At 40.2% G+C, this 16,788-nt stretch overlaps 1 protein-coding gene across 2 annotated transcripts in view; it reads left to right on the top strand.

Annotated features, from left to right (window-relative positions):
• Window positions 1-15,940, top strand: part of fdx2 (ferredoxin 2) — a 30,920-nt gene extending 14,980 nt beyond the window's left edge. For both annotated transcript variants that reach the window (XM_060918885.1, XM_060918884.1), the window contains exons 2-5: window positions 9,365-9,419; window positions 11,968-12,074; window positions 12,404-12,491; window positions 14,822-15,940. In XM_060918885.1, the coding sequence (XP_060774868.1) occupies window positions 9,365-9,419; window positions 11,968-12,074; window positions 12,404-12,491; window positions 14,822-14,978 (407 nt within the window). In that variant the 3' untranslated portion in view covers window positions 14,979-15,940. The remainder of the gene's footprint in view (window positions 1-9,364; window positions 9,420-11,967; window positions 12,075-12,403; window positions 12,492-14,821) is intronic.
• Window positions 15,941-16,788: the final 848 nt, after the last annotated feature.

The following is a 16,788-nucleotide window of genomic DNA, read 5'->3' as shown; positions in this document are numbered from 1 at the left end:
AAATGCAAGGTCTTCCCTGAAAGAGATGTCGTCTGGATGGGAGCATATGTTGCTCTAGAACCTGGATATATCTTTCAGCATTGATGGTGTCTTTCCAGATGTGTAAGCTGCCCATGCCACACGCACTAATGCAACCCCATACCATCAGAGATGCAGGCTTCTGAACTGAGCGCTGATAACAACTCGGGTCATCCTTCTCCTCTTTAGTCCGAATGACGCGGTGTCCCTGATTTCCATAAAGAACTTCACATTTTGATTTGTCTGACCACAATACAGTTTTCCACTTTGCCACAGTCCATTTTAAATGAGCCTTGGCCCAGAGAAGACGTCTGCACTTCTGGATCATGTTTAGATACGGCTTCTTCTTTGAACTATAGAGTTTTAGCTGGCAACGGCGGATGGCACGGTGAATTGCGTTCACAGATAATGTTCTCTGGAAATATTCCTGAGCCCATTTTGTGATTTCCAATACAGAAGCATGCCTGTATGTAATGCATTGCCGTCTAAGGGCCCGAAGATCACGGGCACGCAGTATGGTTTTCCGGCCTTGACCCTTACGCACAGAGATTCTTCCAGATTCTCTGAATCTTTTGATGATATTATGCACTGTAGATGATGATATGTTCAAACTCTTTGCAATTTTACACTGTCGAACTCCTTTCTGATATTGCTCCACTATTTGTCGGCGCAGAATTAGGGGGATTGGTGATCCTCTTCCCATCTTTACTTCTGAGAGCCGCTGCCACTCCAAGATGCTCTTTTTATACCCAGTCATGTTAATGACCTATTGCCAATTGACCTAATGAGTTGCAATTTGGTCCTCCAGCTGTTCCTTTTTTGTACCTTTAACTTTTCCAGCCTCTTATTGCCCCGTCCCAACTTTTTTGAGATGTGTTGCTGTCATGAAATTTCAAATGAGCCAATATATGGCATGAAATTTCAAAATGTCTCACCTTTCGACATTTGATATGTTGTCTATGTTCTATTGTGAATACAATATCAGTTTTTGAGATTTGTAAATTATTGCATTCCGTTTTTATTTACAATTTGTACTTTGTCCCAACTTTTTTGGAATCGGGGTTGTATATAAATCACTTTAATCGTAAAAATTACTATATTAGATTTATTGTTAATGCTTAAAACTATTCCTGTGCCTTTCCTGAGGTCTCAAGGCATTTATAAACGAAAGTGAGGCCATGGCTCTGCGTATATGCTTTAAATTTATATGTAGCTCACTTCAGTTTCTGCCTCCTTATTATTAACTTCTCAACACCCATAATGTCTTAGGAAACTGAAACATGTGTCAGTTGACTATTAAATACCACTAGTAAAATTTATTATCAGTTTAATAAAAAGATATCATTTCTCACTCACATCTCTCTCTCTCCTTTAGGACCACAGAGATAAATCCAAGTCAGTTGTTTTCTATTAATCCTGGGTATTTTTGCCCTCAAAAAGAGGAAATAAAACACAAGGGACTGAAACAGATCGGAACTTGACTTGCAGCATCTGAAGAAAGAGGGGGCAGGGGGACATAATTAAGTGCTGCACATTGGCTGTGTCCGAAATCAATCGCTCACTCATTCACTACTCCCGACTCGCTATCTAGGGAATTCTATATAGAGGACTATATAGTGAGCATGCATGCTGGTATATATTGCTTAGTTAGTAATCATTGGTTGAACACTACTTTTCATGATGTATTGTGGGATATTATGAGTCCACTATATTCTTGGTTTGCAACCACATGACCAAAACTGCTTGCATCGTTGACCGACGTCATACAATAGATGGACAAAGTACCCAACTTCATTACTTAAGTCAAAGTACAGATCCCACTGGTTAAATGTTACTCTGATACAAGTGAAAGTTGTACAAATTTTTACTGAAGTACTTGCTTTTAAAAATACTTAAGTATTAAAAGTACATTTTCTGTCAGTGCATCGTTGTACTATTGCCACAACACTTACAAAACCTAAAGCCTCTGAAGCAACCAACTGGATTTACTGACTAGCTTGTAGAATCTGTAGCGCTGAAGCTCCACCTGACATGCTAGCAAACTCTTTTCAAACTCGAAATCATATTGGGTAGCTAACGTTACTAGAAAAGAAAAATAATTTCTACATTCTGTGTATTTGGCATGTTATGCTAAAACATATTTTTGAAAGGGGGCGGCACGGTGGTGTAGTGGTTAGCACTGTCACCTCACAGCAAGAAGGTCCTGGGTTCGAGCCCCGGGGCCGGCGAGGGCCTTTCTGTGCGGAGTTTGCATGTTCTCCCCGTGTCCGCGTGGGTTTCCTCCGGGTGCTCCGGTTTCCCCCACAGTCCAAAGACATGCAGGTTAGGTTAACTGGTGACTCTAAATTGACCGTAGGTGTGAATGTGAGTGTGAATGGTTGTCTGTGTCACAGTATTATGACCTTTATATTGCATAAATAAAGCCATTTGGTGAAACTTTGAAGAAGAGATTGTACTGGTTTAAAGTTTTTACTTAACATAATGTTATGTATTCGGATAACATGGTCCAAAATGGGCCTCATTAACTAATGAGATCAAACTGTTAGCGAGTTAGAGGTTTTTAGCTTTCTCCTGAAATGTTTTCTTTTATTTCTTCTTCCTCAGGGTAGTAAAACTCACTTTCGCTGTGAACACTGTCATTATCGCTATCCATGCTGTCAAATTAATGCTATTTTGAATCCTCATTCACGGCTGTAATGCAAATGGCTTCCTCCTCGGTATCCAAGTGCACTTCCATGGCAGGAAAAAAACTACATTTTGCCGCCTATGTAGTCCCCTATTTATACAAATAGGAGTCATTCAGGATTCAGCCATGTTTTTGCTCGGTGTTAGCAACAATTACACGTTTTTATCTTTCTCCTGAAATGTTTTCTTTTATTTCTTCTTCCTCAGGGTAGTAAAACTCGCTTTCGCTGTGAAGACTGTCATTATCGCTATCCATGCTGTAAAATTAATGCTATCTTCCTGAGAAATGCTGGTAAAAATTTACAAGATTTTTGATAATCTTTATAAATAAATCTTATTAAAAAAAAGATAAATGTTGACAAAAAATGCTACTATGTTTGTTGTTGTGAACGAGCGAGTCACCAGAGGTCCGTAACTGGGGTCCGTACCATAGGATACGGACCCGCTCGCCAGCCCATCAGAGCGCAGGATTTGGACCACGAAAAATATATATATATTAATGTAGCTTAGAAGTTTTTTTTCTGGTCCTGAAGTAGAGAGATGAGTGAGAAATGATGATATATATTTTTATTAAACTGATAAATTTTACTCATGATATTTAAGTCAGTTGACACGTGTCAGTTTCCTGAGACATTATGGGTGGTGTTGATGAGTTAATAATCAGGAGGCAGAAACGGAAGTGAAGTACATTTTAATTTAAAAACAGCAGTGTAAAAATCACTAATAAAGATGTTATAACTTTTTTTTTTTTTTTGAATGTGTGTGGGTGATATCTTGTACAGTTAAATATAACCTCGCCAACCCATCTATGCCAATCTACCTTTAAAAAAAAAACAAGCCCCAGGAAAACTTGATTTAGCCCCTGGTCTTTTCAGTAGCTAGAAACGCCCCTGGTGTTAGCCACAGGAACTCAACACGCCATGGAGCCCTCGAGTTGCTTGCCGTGGCTGACTGCACTTTCACTTTTGGCTTTTTTTTTTTTTTGAACAAACCTTCCTCAGCTTAGACCGTGCCATTGTTTGGTTCATGCAGAGATGATTACACCACCACACCAGGCCGATTAAGATGCATTGCGATTGGTCAAAAAGCTTGGCGCTCATTTGGTCGGCATGTGTAGTCGATTTTTATTGGTCACAAGCACGTGCTCGTTTTGGCTTCATGTCGTCTCTTCACTGTGGCTGGATTTCAGCAAGTGGAGGGATTTCTATTAGGGATCGACCGATATATGTTTTTTTCAGGGCCGATACCGATTATTATGGAATTGGGATGCCGATAACCGATATGTGCAACCGATAAATGTAAACATTATAATTCACATGAAATTAAACATAGCACACACTGACACAGACCTTCATATCCATGAAATGTATGTTTAATTGTAAAATTGAACATGAAATTTTGTGCAGGGAGATGCCAGCAGCATTTGTACAATAAAGTCAAACATATTAGTTAGAATAATCTCATCTCATCTCATTATCTCTAGCCGCTTTATCCTTCTACAGGGTCGCAGGCAAGCTGGAGCCTATCCCAGCTGACTACGGGTGAAAGGCGGGGTACACCCTGGACAAGTCGCCAGGTCATCACAGGGCTGACACATAGACACAGACAACCATTCACACTCACATTCACACCTACGGTCAATTTAGAGTCACCAGTTAACCTAACCTGCATGTCTTTGGACTGTGGGGGAAACCGGAGCACCCGGAGGAAACCCACGCAGACACGGGGAGAACATGCAAACTCCACACAGAAAGGCCCTCGCCGGCCCCGGGGCTCGAACCCGGACCTTCTTGCTGTGAGGCGACAGTGCTAACCACTACACCACCGTGCCGCCCCTAGTTAGAATAATATGAGAAATAAAATAATAATAAAATAAATATTCACCAATAAAAAAATAAATCACTCCCTACTATATTACAGCTCACCATTTTCAGTGGAAAATAAATGAAAATACACTCTGGATTCCGGATAGAGAAAGTGAGAGCGGAGTGTTAAAAGCTCTGGTTAAAAGGAGCGGCTGCTCCTTTAAGAGTATATCGCTTTCCGAATCAGAAGCGCTAGCGAGGAGAATCACTTGCGCAAGAATTATAAATACTAGTGGAGTACATTACAGCGCAATGTGAAGTAGCATAAGAACATTTAAGTCAAGAGTTTAATTGATGTATTTCGTTCATTAGCGTTTATCCAAGCAAGTGTGCATCCACGACACAATTCATTACTGAGCCCACAACAACCGTCCTGACAAACTCCCTACAGTATTACACAGCCTACTAGCACCATATCACACCTGGCTTGTTTAAATGTTCAAATAGCGCTTTATAAAGTTACCTAACATATACAAGTGCAATGCACTTTTTGGGCACGAGTCACATCATGAAGTTTACTCATCACCATAACAAATAGCCAGTAGGCTTGCGCTAGCCTACAGAACACAAACACTACGTTTTATTTCGTCTTCCCTTGACCACCTCTCTGTATGGCTGTCATTCTACTGTTCGAGTAGAACTACTGACACATTCACAACGTTTCCAGACGGGGATTTAAAAATGACTGCAGCCTACGTTATGCTGGGGACTGCTTACTATGGACAACATTACATGTAGTTTCAGCAAGACTAGTTGGTTGTAGGCTAATTCAAGTGCTTCCTTCCGTAAGCTAAGTTTGCCTGGCTACACAGATGCAAATGGACAATTTTAACGAGTAGTAGATGAAGAATGTAAACATATAATGATGTTGTGCTTTTGCAACTTGTGTGTTTGTGACTTATTGCGGCAAAAGCAGCGTGTCCTTACCTTGAAGTGGGATCTGCTTCTGCCCAAGTGCCCATACAGCCGCCTTGAAACAGTTCACAGCATTTAGCTACGCGTGTTGATTGGCTGTATCCCTTGTGCCGCTTCTACCCGAGTGCCCGTATGGCCTCCTTGAAACCGTTCACAGCGTTTAGCTACACGTGTCAATTGGCTATATCTCTTGTGCCAAACAAATCAGATGTTGTGGTGGGTGGGACCGTGTTCTTGAACTCAGAGAGGCGAGTGCAGGAAAGGACGTGCAGTGCCAGTCGCGTTAGAAACGAAATGGCTGCAAAAAGGCATGTTATCGGCATATCGGTGGAAATTATGGCCGATACCGATAACCCTAAAAATGCAGAATATCGGCCCGATATATCGGCCAGGCCGATTATCGGTCGACCCCTAATTTCTATAAAACATTTACTTTTGATAATGATGACAAAGTGACAACTGCGAGTAATTTTCTCTTCGTCACTGATGGATTACGTTCATCAATGGCTAGCGTTATGACATACATGTCAACTTTTGGTCAATCAAACCTGTATAACCAACCTCCAAAATCCGTATTTCCCTTATAAAATCCGTATAAGATGCAAATTAAAATAATTTACCTAAAATTTGAATGATAATTAACAATGATATATCCAAGTTACTTTTTATTCAATATTAATAACAATAAACCTTCAGAATGAATACAAAGCTCCAATGTTCGGCAAAAACACAAAGTGTCACTCTAATGTTCTGAATTGTACTCCATGACAGCTTTTTTAGCACTCCGCACCAATACCTCACGAGGCTGCATGTCACAGCAAGTGTCTGTGTTGATCTTGCCGGAGTGCCCATTCAGAATCTTTTCAGTCGCTAGTGAAAGTCGCTCAGGTGGAAATACGCGTTTCAAATAAAATGTTACGTCACGGTTGGCGGGATTCTCGCAATGCGGTGTGCGCATGATCAAAAGTGGAACGAAGTCTCGCTACCACAAGATAACGCGCGATTTCATAAGACTCTTTACTGGCTGTTTGTGTTTTCCGTGGTGTACAGTACATTTGTAAATGTTATGCGCTCTTTTATCATCGTGGGACTTGATTATAGCTCTAAATAAATATTGAAGTTTTTTTAAAGAATCCGTATAACTTCATTTATACGCCTGTATACTACGTTTATTGAATCAAATCCGTATAAAATACGGACATTCCGTATAGGTTGACATGTATGTTATGAGCACCGGTGGGAGCCCTGAGAGTAACATTCATCAGTCAATGATGGCAACAGGCTGAGAAGATCAAGCTAGACTTCATTCCCAGCCACACTTTCCAGCTCGTTCTGATGGATCCCCAGACATTCCCAAGCCAGCAGGAAGATATCATTTCTTCAGCAGGTCTTGGGTTTGTCCCAAGGTCTCTTTCCATACCACCTCGACTAGTGGTTCTACTTTTATCAAGCTCCTCACCCTGTTGCTCAGAGGAAGCCCAGGATCCTTGTGGAGGAAGCTTGCTTTCACCACCTGCACTTGCAACCTTTTTTGATATTTTGTGAGCATAAGTGAGGACAGGGACATGGGAAAACACAGGGCTTTGTCCACTAACTGAGCTCCTGCTTCACTACGACAGCCCAAGAACCCTGCTACTGCTCAACTGATGCATTTTTTTTTTCCCCTCCATCCCTTGTGAATATTTTCATAAGATACTTAAAAGGATAGTTCGGGATTTTTGACATGAATCTGTATGGCATCCCCATCAATAGTGTCGTGCAAGCACACTGACTTACCCCTGACAGCATCCTGTGAGTCCAGTTCTTGTCCAGGTTTGGTCCAGACGAAAGTAGTCCGGCAAGTTTGTTGGGGTCACGAAAGTAAAACGTTTTTCGTCTCAAAACAGTATGTGTTCAAAAGAGTGATATATTTGCATCACAAAACCGTTGCCAAATAAAAAGTCAGACCTCGAAATCGCTTGGCACTATTTTCTCTCCCTTCTCATCACTGCGCGCTGCCGCCAGGTGACAGCCACGGCCGTTTCATTCATTTTAGTGATGGGAATTTCGGCTCTTTTTCGGGAGCCGTCTCTTTCGGCTCCCAAACGGCTCCTGAGATTTTATTTTTGATTTAATTGCTGCAATTAACTAGTTAATTAATTACATTATTATTTATATTTTATCAATAGGATGTTTTCCATTTTATTTTTTAGTTTTTGTAGCCATTGTAAAGCTTTGTAAAGTATAGCAGTGTAACAATGTTCTAGCTATAGAAATAAAACTTGCTTACCAATTAATAAATTATTTTCTCACAAACATAATGCAAAACGGTGTTATATTACCAATATAAAATACACAGAAGACATCAACTGTTTATCCTTTATGGCTTTATTTCACACTTGACCTTGAACAAAATGCCACAAAATAAATTATGAAGTATAAATCAGGCCTAAGAAACTATGAAGCAAAGTTGGAAATTATTTTAACAAACACAGAACAATGTGCAACAAAATATGTGGCACCTTGAGCGCATGTAAAAAGAGAAAAAAGTGTCGCACTCTGCTCCACCAGTAATGAGAAGCCACTGGAACAGCAAATATGCTCCTTTTATAATGACCGCTGTCTCGTTGTATACCGCAGATTAATCTGGCCATGCCAAGGCGGTTGCCGACCGAACCTGTCAATTTATGAGCGACAATTTATATCATGAGCTTTAGGAATTCACGGCAACAAAACAATGATCATGGTTGTCAAATAGACAATCATCCTTCAGCTGAGCTGAACTCTCTCTCTCTCTCTCTGAGGCACCTAAGGACAAAAAACTAATTCGGCTCCCACCGTTCACTTCAAAGAGCCGGCTCTTTGAACCGGATCGTTCGCGACTGACACATCACTACATTGTTTACTGCTAGCAAAGTTAGCGACAACATGTCTGACTACGACGGTGAAATGTGTGCGGAGATTCAGCCGCATCTTTGTTGCTACAGCCTGGATAGTCGCAAGTGCGCACCATTTTCACAAATATATTATTGTATAGGTTATAGAAGGTGATAAATTTGTCGCTGTTCATGCTCTCAAATTAGCTTGTTAGCGCTGCTGATCTGAACTCCTAATCACTGCCAAACAATGGGAAAGGTGTTGATTCCTGCGCAGATGTCAACATAACAGCGCGCAGTGATACCGAGGGAGAGAAAATAGTGCCAAGCGATTTCGAGGTCTGACTTTTTTTATTTGGCAACGGTTTTGTGATGCAAATATATCACTCTTTTGAACACATACTGTTTTGAGACGAAAAACGTTTTACTTTCGTGACCCCAACAAACTTGCCGGACTACTTTCGTCTGGACCAAAACTGGACAAGAACTGGACTCACAGGATGCTGTCAGGGGTAAGTCAGTGTGTTTGCACGACGCTATTGATGGGGATGCCATACAGATTCATGTCAAAAATCCTGAACTATCCCTTTAAACTCCTCCACCACGGTCTCTCCTCTCACCTGAAGAGAGCATCCCGCTCATTTCTAAGAGAGGATCGTGGCCTTGAACCTGGACTTGCTGATTTTCCTCTCAGATTGCAAATGTGCTTAAACAACTAATTAAAAAAGCAAACAAACATTGCGAAAGTTAAGGCTTTCAGTCATGGATAAATTCATCAGACCCAAACCATTCAGTACAGTAACCCTTGCTGATCGATAGCCAAAGGTTCATCATCCATGACTTATGACCATCATAATTTGTATCATGTTTTTTTCTTCCAAGCTCTTTTACATAACATTTAGGATGTACAGGGAAATGTCATGATGACTGGCTGAGAAGAGAAAGTCTCCTCCATGCACTTGGATGTATTTGTAGATGTATTCTCCTGATTTTACCATCTTCATCATATGGTTTTTATCGTTACAGGTCGGCATCAGAGTGAGGAAGGTGGTTCGACGGTAGAAGATCCAGATGAGGATGTGTGCGTCCCTTCTATGTAGAATATACACTATAATAACATGATTGCAATATTTTATTTCGTCCATATTATAACGATGTATTCATTTACACAACATCATGGGTGCAATTTCTGCAACCCCAATTCCAGAAAAGTCGGGAGACCCTATATTTCATTGAAAATAGTACAAAGACAACATATCAAATCTTGAAACTGTTTTTTGAAAAACATATGCTCACTTTGAATTTGATGTCAGCAACACGTTTCAGAAAAGTTGGGGCATGTTTACCACTGTGTTGCATCACTTCTACTTTTGACAACACTCTGTAAACTTTTGGGAACTGAGGAGACCAGTTGCTGTAGTTTTGAAAGAGAAATGTTGTCCAATTCTTGCCTGATATACAGTTCCAGCTGCTCAACAGTTCGGGGTCTGCTTTGTTGTATTTTGTGCTTTATAATGCGCCAAATGTTGTTTTAAATGGGAGACAGGTCTGGACTACAGGCGGGCCAGTTTAGCACCTGGACTCTCTTCCTACAGAGCCATGCAGTTTTAATATGCTCAGAAAGTGGTTTGGCATTGTCTTGCTGAAAGAAGGAAGGCCTTCCCTGAAAAAGATTTTGTCTGGATGGCGGCATGTTGCTCTGAAATGTGTGTCTGTCATTCAGCATTAATGATGCCTTCCCAGATGTGCAAGCTGCTCATGCCACGTGCACTAATCAGGGCCGCGTTAACCCTTGCCAAGGCCCCACCCCCGCCTGTTGTCAACTGCGCTCAGCAAATTCACCCCCTCAGACGTGCCTGTCTAACTAGACACAGAAACTTAAATAATGACGGTGTCACAATTAGAAATACTATTGAACGATAAAACTTTATATCCATCAACACCTATTTAATCGAGAAAAAGCAATGGTGAAATAGGCAATTGCATGGTGAAAAAATCCATCAGACATCACGGTTAACAAGTCTGGTTAACTAAAGTTTAGCCTCAAGAAGCCTTTGAATGAGTGAGTCAATGAACAACATGTCAAGAACATAACCGAGGCCGACAACAGTTTCTTTAGTATTCAGAACAAGAACATTCATTTGGTATATAACCGTTCGTTTTCATTTTGGAATCCAGGCGACTTTTAACTTGTGAAAACAAAGAGCAATAACAAAGAGAGAAAAATATCTTGCTTCTCAGAAATAAATCTCAAAATGTTAGGCTATGTGAAACATTTCATCCTTTCACACACGTAATGTCCCAAACAGCAGTGGCACACAGCTTTGCGCATTCAGTTTGACAGCCATGGGTCAACTTACAAGGGCACTTTCCTACTTTTCTGGAAAGCGAAGTCATTAATTAAATCATTGAACTCAAGCTGGCGTAGCGTGTGAAGACATGGTGGACAGTGATCATATTGACAATGATGGGTGATTTATGCGACGGGACAAGGTGGGCTTCCTTACGGGTGGCGAAATGCATCAAAAATGTTATCAATATGATCAAAACTTCTGAAAATATCGTTTCATATTTTCCGATCTCGCTACCTCCGAGGCCCCCTAGTGGCCGAGGCCCTGGGCAGCTGCCCATGAAGCCCATTAGGATAACGTGTCCTTGGCACTAATGCACCCTCATACCATCACAGATGCTGGCTTTTGAACTGTGCACTGATGACAAGCCAGATGGTCCCTCTCCTCTTTAGCCTGGAGGACATGGTGTCCATGATTTCAAAAAAAGAATTTCTACTTTTGATTCATCAGACCTAGGGACAATTCTCCACTTCGCCTCAGTCAATCATAAAAGAGCTCGGGCCCAGAGAAGGTGGCTATGTTTCTGGATATTGTTTATATTTGGTTTTAACTTGTATTTGTGGATGCAGTAATGAACTGATGGTTTTCTGAAGTGTTCCTGAGCCCATACAGTGATTTCCATGACAGACACGTGTCTGCTTTTAATGCAGTGTCTCCTGAGGGCCTGAAGATCACAGGCATCCAGTGTCAGTTTTCAGCCTTGTCTCTTGCATACAGAGATTTCTCCAGATTCTCTGAATCTTGCAATGATATTATGTACCATAGACGATGTGATCCACAAAGTCTTTGCGATTTTACACTGAGGAACGTTATTCTTAAATTGTTGCACTGTTTGCACATGCAGTCCTTCACAGAGCGGTGAACCCCTCCCCATCTTTACTTCTGAGAGACTCCGCCTCTCTGGGATGCTCTTTTTATACCCAATCATGTTACTGACCTGTTGCCAATTAATCTAATTAGGTGGGGGTTTTTTTGTTTGGTTTTTTTTTTTTTTAGCATTACACAACTTTTACAGTCTTTTGTTGCCTCTGTTCCAACTTTTTTGAAACGTGTTGCTGAAGTCAAATTCAAAACGAGCACACCATTTTTCAAAAAACAATAGAATTTCTCAGTTTCAAGATTTGATATGTTGTCTTTGTAATATAGGGTTTCCATGATTTGATTTGCAAATCTTCACATTCTGTTTTTATTTGTTTTACACAGTGTCCTAATTTTTTTTTGGAATTGGGATTGTACATGTCTATTTTATTTCACTAAACTAAATGCTTTCTGCTGCAGCATTAATGTGGTGTTTATTGACCGGTCTGGACAGAGGATACCGGTGAAGGCAAAAGTAGGAGAAAGTGTTCTATATCTCGCGCACAGACATGGCATCGATCTTGAAGGTGAATTTTATACCATTTTTGCTGCTTTGTAGGTCATTCTGGCATGACGTATTATCAATTTCATATCTAAGCTAATGAAATGAAGGGCAACCTTCGGTCTCACTTTTAGACTTCGGTTCTTTTTCATGTTTTGTAAATTATTGTTCCCTTAATACATTAATATTCTCAAGCATTTAAAAAAAAAAATCTGTGACGTGCTGTGCTGTAAAATGACATGTTCGTTTTAATATAAATCCAAAGATCCATTTTGTTTTCCACTTACAAAGGAGCTGCTCAGGTTGCCTTTTGAGTTTGTGGAAAATCATGAACTCGCTCTCCTGCTTTTTCAGGGGCCTGCGAGGCATCGTTGGCTTGCTCCACATGTCACGTTTACGTAAATGATGAGTACTATGATAAGCTACCTGAACCTGAAGAAAGGTAATTCTCAGTACATTTATAGTTATATAGGCACTTTTTTTTTTTTTAATTCCTTCAGCTCTCAGTATTTGTACCAATATTCAGCACCTTCCTTGTACCTGGACTTGTTTTATCAAATAAATGTGCATAATTTGCAAATATTGGCAGTAGTCAATATATTAATTTAATTAGCCAGGCGTTATCAGGAGTAGGTATAGATCCCTTGCATTGACGTCACATTTACGTTGGTAATCGTCGCAACGCTTGTCCTGGGGGACATGCGAACTTTATTTCCATACTGAAGACGAGCGATATTGAAGATGTCCGACATCTGTCGTCCAAGGAAAACTACAGCTAAAAAAGCTCCTTTACCGGGTTACTTGGATAATCTTAGTCAGAAAGAAGCAATATACACGAAATTACATTTACTAGTGTTTTATGAGCTGTGCAAAATTCCTTGAAACAACTGGAGTGATGTAGATTTGTGGCCTAGCGTTAGCTACATGGATGCTGGAATGTACCTTTTTTTCTTTTTCTTCTTCTTCAAAGAGTCCTGACACGGAAGATCAGTTAAACTACAAAACAAGAAAACCTTTGTGTAAAGACTTTTTCCTTAACATCAGCTTTTGGGAAAAGAATGTTGCGAAAGCCAAAGCGTTTAGTCTCGAAGGACTCCTACCTGAACCGTGGGCTAGATGGTATTCCCACCCCTCCATGTCTCAACAACCCCAAGGACATCTAGTTACACAGCTATTTGCACTCTACAATTTATACAGTGATATTTATCATTTGTTAAAACAATATCCGAAGTGTTATTTTTTTGTAAAATAACAAAATATCTTGCTCTAGACTTTCAGTTAATATTGTCAGATTTTATTTTAATTTTATAGAATAGCGGATGGTACAATAATTACAAACGCTAACAGAATCCACACATTCCAGTTGTAGCGATAGTTACTGTATAACTATAATCATGCTCATCTCATCTCATTATCTCTAGCCGCTTTATCCTGTTCTGCAGGGTCGCAGGCAAGCTGGTGCCTATCCCAGCTGACTACGGGCGAAAGGCAGGGTACACCCTGGACAAGTCGCCAGGTCATCACAGGGCCGACACACAGACACAGACAACCATTCACACTCACATTCACACCTACGGTCAATTTAGAGTCACCAGTTAACCTAACCTGCATGTCTTTGGACTGTGGGGGAAACCGGAGCACCCGGAGGAAACCCACGCAGACACGGGGAGAACATGCAAACTCCGCACAGAAAGGCCCTCGCCGGCCACGGGGTTCGAACCCGGACCTTCTTGCTGTGAGGCAACAGCGCTAACCACTACACCACCGTGCCGCCTATAATCATGCTTATAATAATAATTTAAATAAATGGTTAATGTTCAGTTCCCTCTTCATTTATTCTTTATTCAAAGGCATAGCTGAGTCACACAGGTTGATAAGGATGTAACGGAGAGTAACAATTTTATCCAAAATACTTTTTCCTGCCTTAATTGATTGATTTTTTTTTTCATTTTCATTTCACATCCATGCAGCTGTTGTAAAGTTCAGTGTATTTGTGTAGAACTCTCTCGAACTGTAGGGTCATTACTATACTCAGGCTCCATGGTGATTTTTTTTTTTTTGCACAGGACTTTGCACAGAAACAAACCTTCAGCGCTCTCTGCTCTTAATCTGTTCTGTTCTTTCAGGATACATCACGCATGTCGCTCCTTGTTGGTTTTTTTTCCCCCCCTTCAAGTTGTTTATTTGGTGCCTGATCTGGGTTTTTCATGTCGAATAAAGGAAGTCTCTGTTAAAAAAAAAAAACTTTCACGAAGAAGCTAACTCGAATGTGACCAGAAATAAAACGAGATTCTTATGCAAACTCTTCTATACTCGTTTCTGACTTACCTGAAATAAAATGATCACTACAAACGTGGATTTCTCTGGAGTTTTCAGGCTTAGCTCTTCTCATCGTATTCTCTTTTTAACCGCTCATTTCTTTGTTGCTCTTGAAGCATTTGCTTCTCTTTGTTAATATTTTTCTTGATAGCAGGTAGACGGTAATACCTTTTACCTATTTCTCTATTTGAACGATTGGACCAACCAAAAAATGAGGAAAGACGGTGTCTGTTTGCCCCCCAGTTGAAATTATCACGTGATGCGTGACGTCATGTGCAAGGGGTCTGCGATGCTAATTAAGGACAGTTAGCTTGCATTAATTATTCACATGTTTAATTTTCCTTTTATAAGTTGTAGAAATGCTTTTCTTACGCTATACTGAGTTTAGACCATCTTTTCAAATGCATATGCTATGCATCTCATGTGCTTTGTAACATCTTTTAACCTCTAAAGGGAGGACGACATGCTGGATCTGGCCGCCATGCTGCAGGAGAACTCTCGTCTTGGTTGCCAAATCATTTTGACTCCCGAGCTGGATGGCATTGAGCTGACAATACCCAAGGTCACGCGAAATTTCTACGTCGATGGTCACGTCCCCAAACCTCACTGAGAAAAGAGGGCTGAAGGAAAGGCCAAGCAAACATGGGAGACACGTGTTCTCAAGATGACAGAGAGTCTCATATTTAAAGGACTGAAGAGCAGTGCAGAGAACCAAACATCAGTCTGATTTTTCTCTTTTCAAGTGTGTCCAGAGAATTCACACATGCTGAATGAATGATGTTTCAGAAATGCACAACATCTGGATCATGAAAAGCACTTGGTCCTTTGGTCATGAACATAGAAATGCATTTGGAAATTAAGTTTGATGGTTGAACAGCTTGGATGGGAAGTTCTAGAATCATCTCAGTTCTGCTTTAGCATTGTAAAATTTCCAAAGGTGACATTTTGTGTTACGCACATCAGTCAGACGCACAATTTTTATATTTCCTTATACATGTGAGTGAGTGAGTGAGTGAAAGTGAACTGAATCTCAATATAAATGTAATTCTGACGTTCATTTTGGGGTTTTTTTTCTTTTCTTTTTTTTTAGCATATTGTATTTTTTTAACGATATGTTAAACTCATTTCCATTCATCCGTCTGAGGATAAAGGGCTAAAGAAATTGAAGTGATTGCTGGTTGGTGATATTGCTTTCCAGAAGAAGACCATTCTTCTCAAGACCGTTTTCAAAATGATGATAAACCGGGGTTTCATCTGTCCATGTAATTCAGTCAGAGTCAAGACATGACAAAAACATTACAAATATATGTATTGGAAAGCCAGCCTTAAGAGTTGTGGAAGTTAAAAACTGAATGAATGAATTCTGAGCCTGTCAGGAGTATGCACACAAAAGGAGCTTATGTTACCTACTTACAGGATTTACCTTTTTGCTGTAAGATATACAGTACTGCGCACAAGTCTTAGGCACTTGTAAAGAAATACTGTGGACCAAAAATGGCTTAAAAATAATGACATGAAATGTTTCACTATTAAAAAAAATTGCCATAATAAACTAGAAATGTGTTCAAGGAACACGAGGCCCGACAGCATTTTTTTAGGTGGTCATGCAGCCGTCATGAATGGTCAGTTACCTAGATTTTTCTATGATTTTTTTTCTGGAAGTTTAATCACATTTTCTGTCAAAAAAAACTTCTTATGGCATTCAAAGAAGGAAAAAAAAAAAAGCAGATCAGTCTGCTGACCTGTCATAATTCTTTGTCATTTTCACCATTGGAAGCAAGAGAGAAGGCCAATCTATACTGTCGATGCCATTAGCCTTATAGTTACACGTAGCGTCGATGAGATCCAGAACATTACGTTACACAATGGAAGAGGAATATCAAGTGTTTCAAGTTTTTGTTTCAAGGCATTTTTGGCATTTCAGCAGAAACAAGTGTTGCCAGGCAAAACAAGCATCGCCCGGCAGCACTTATTTTATACCTATATGTTGATAATGGTAATATTTCTCAGTTGTCAGGTTATAGTCCTATGAAAATCCATGACCTTGAGTTTCACATTTCAAAGTCATCATGGTCAAAGGTCATGGTGCCACATGAAAGTCCATATGGCACTTCCAATAAGTTGATAATGATAAACATCTGTCTACCATCAACCGTTTTCAAGTTATAACCCTCTGAAAATCTGTGACCTTGAGTTTGACCTTTCAAGGTCAAAGATCATGGTACCAAATAAAAGGCCATATGGGAGTTCCTATGTGCTCATAATAGTAAACATTTGTCTATCAGCAACTGTTTTTGAGTTATAATGGAAAATGTTGTTTTGACCAAAAGGTTGACCTTTCCTGTGACCTTGACCCGATTACCCCCAAAATTTAATCAGATAACCTACAGACCATTGCCTACCTACCCTGAAAATTTGAA

The sequence above is a fragment of the Neoarius graeffei genome, chromosome 4 (assembly GCF_027579695.1).
Source record: "Neoarius graeffei isolate fNeoGra1 chromosome 4, fNeoGra1.pri, whole genome shotgun sequence".
NCBI classification, from domain to species: Eukaryota; Metazoa; Chordata; class Actinopteri; order Siluriformes; family Ariidae; genus Neoarius; species Neoarius graeffei.
The sequence above is the reverse complement of the archived record's forward strand: the minus strand, read 5'-3'. Positions and strand labels throughout refer to the sequence as shown.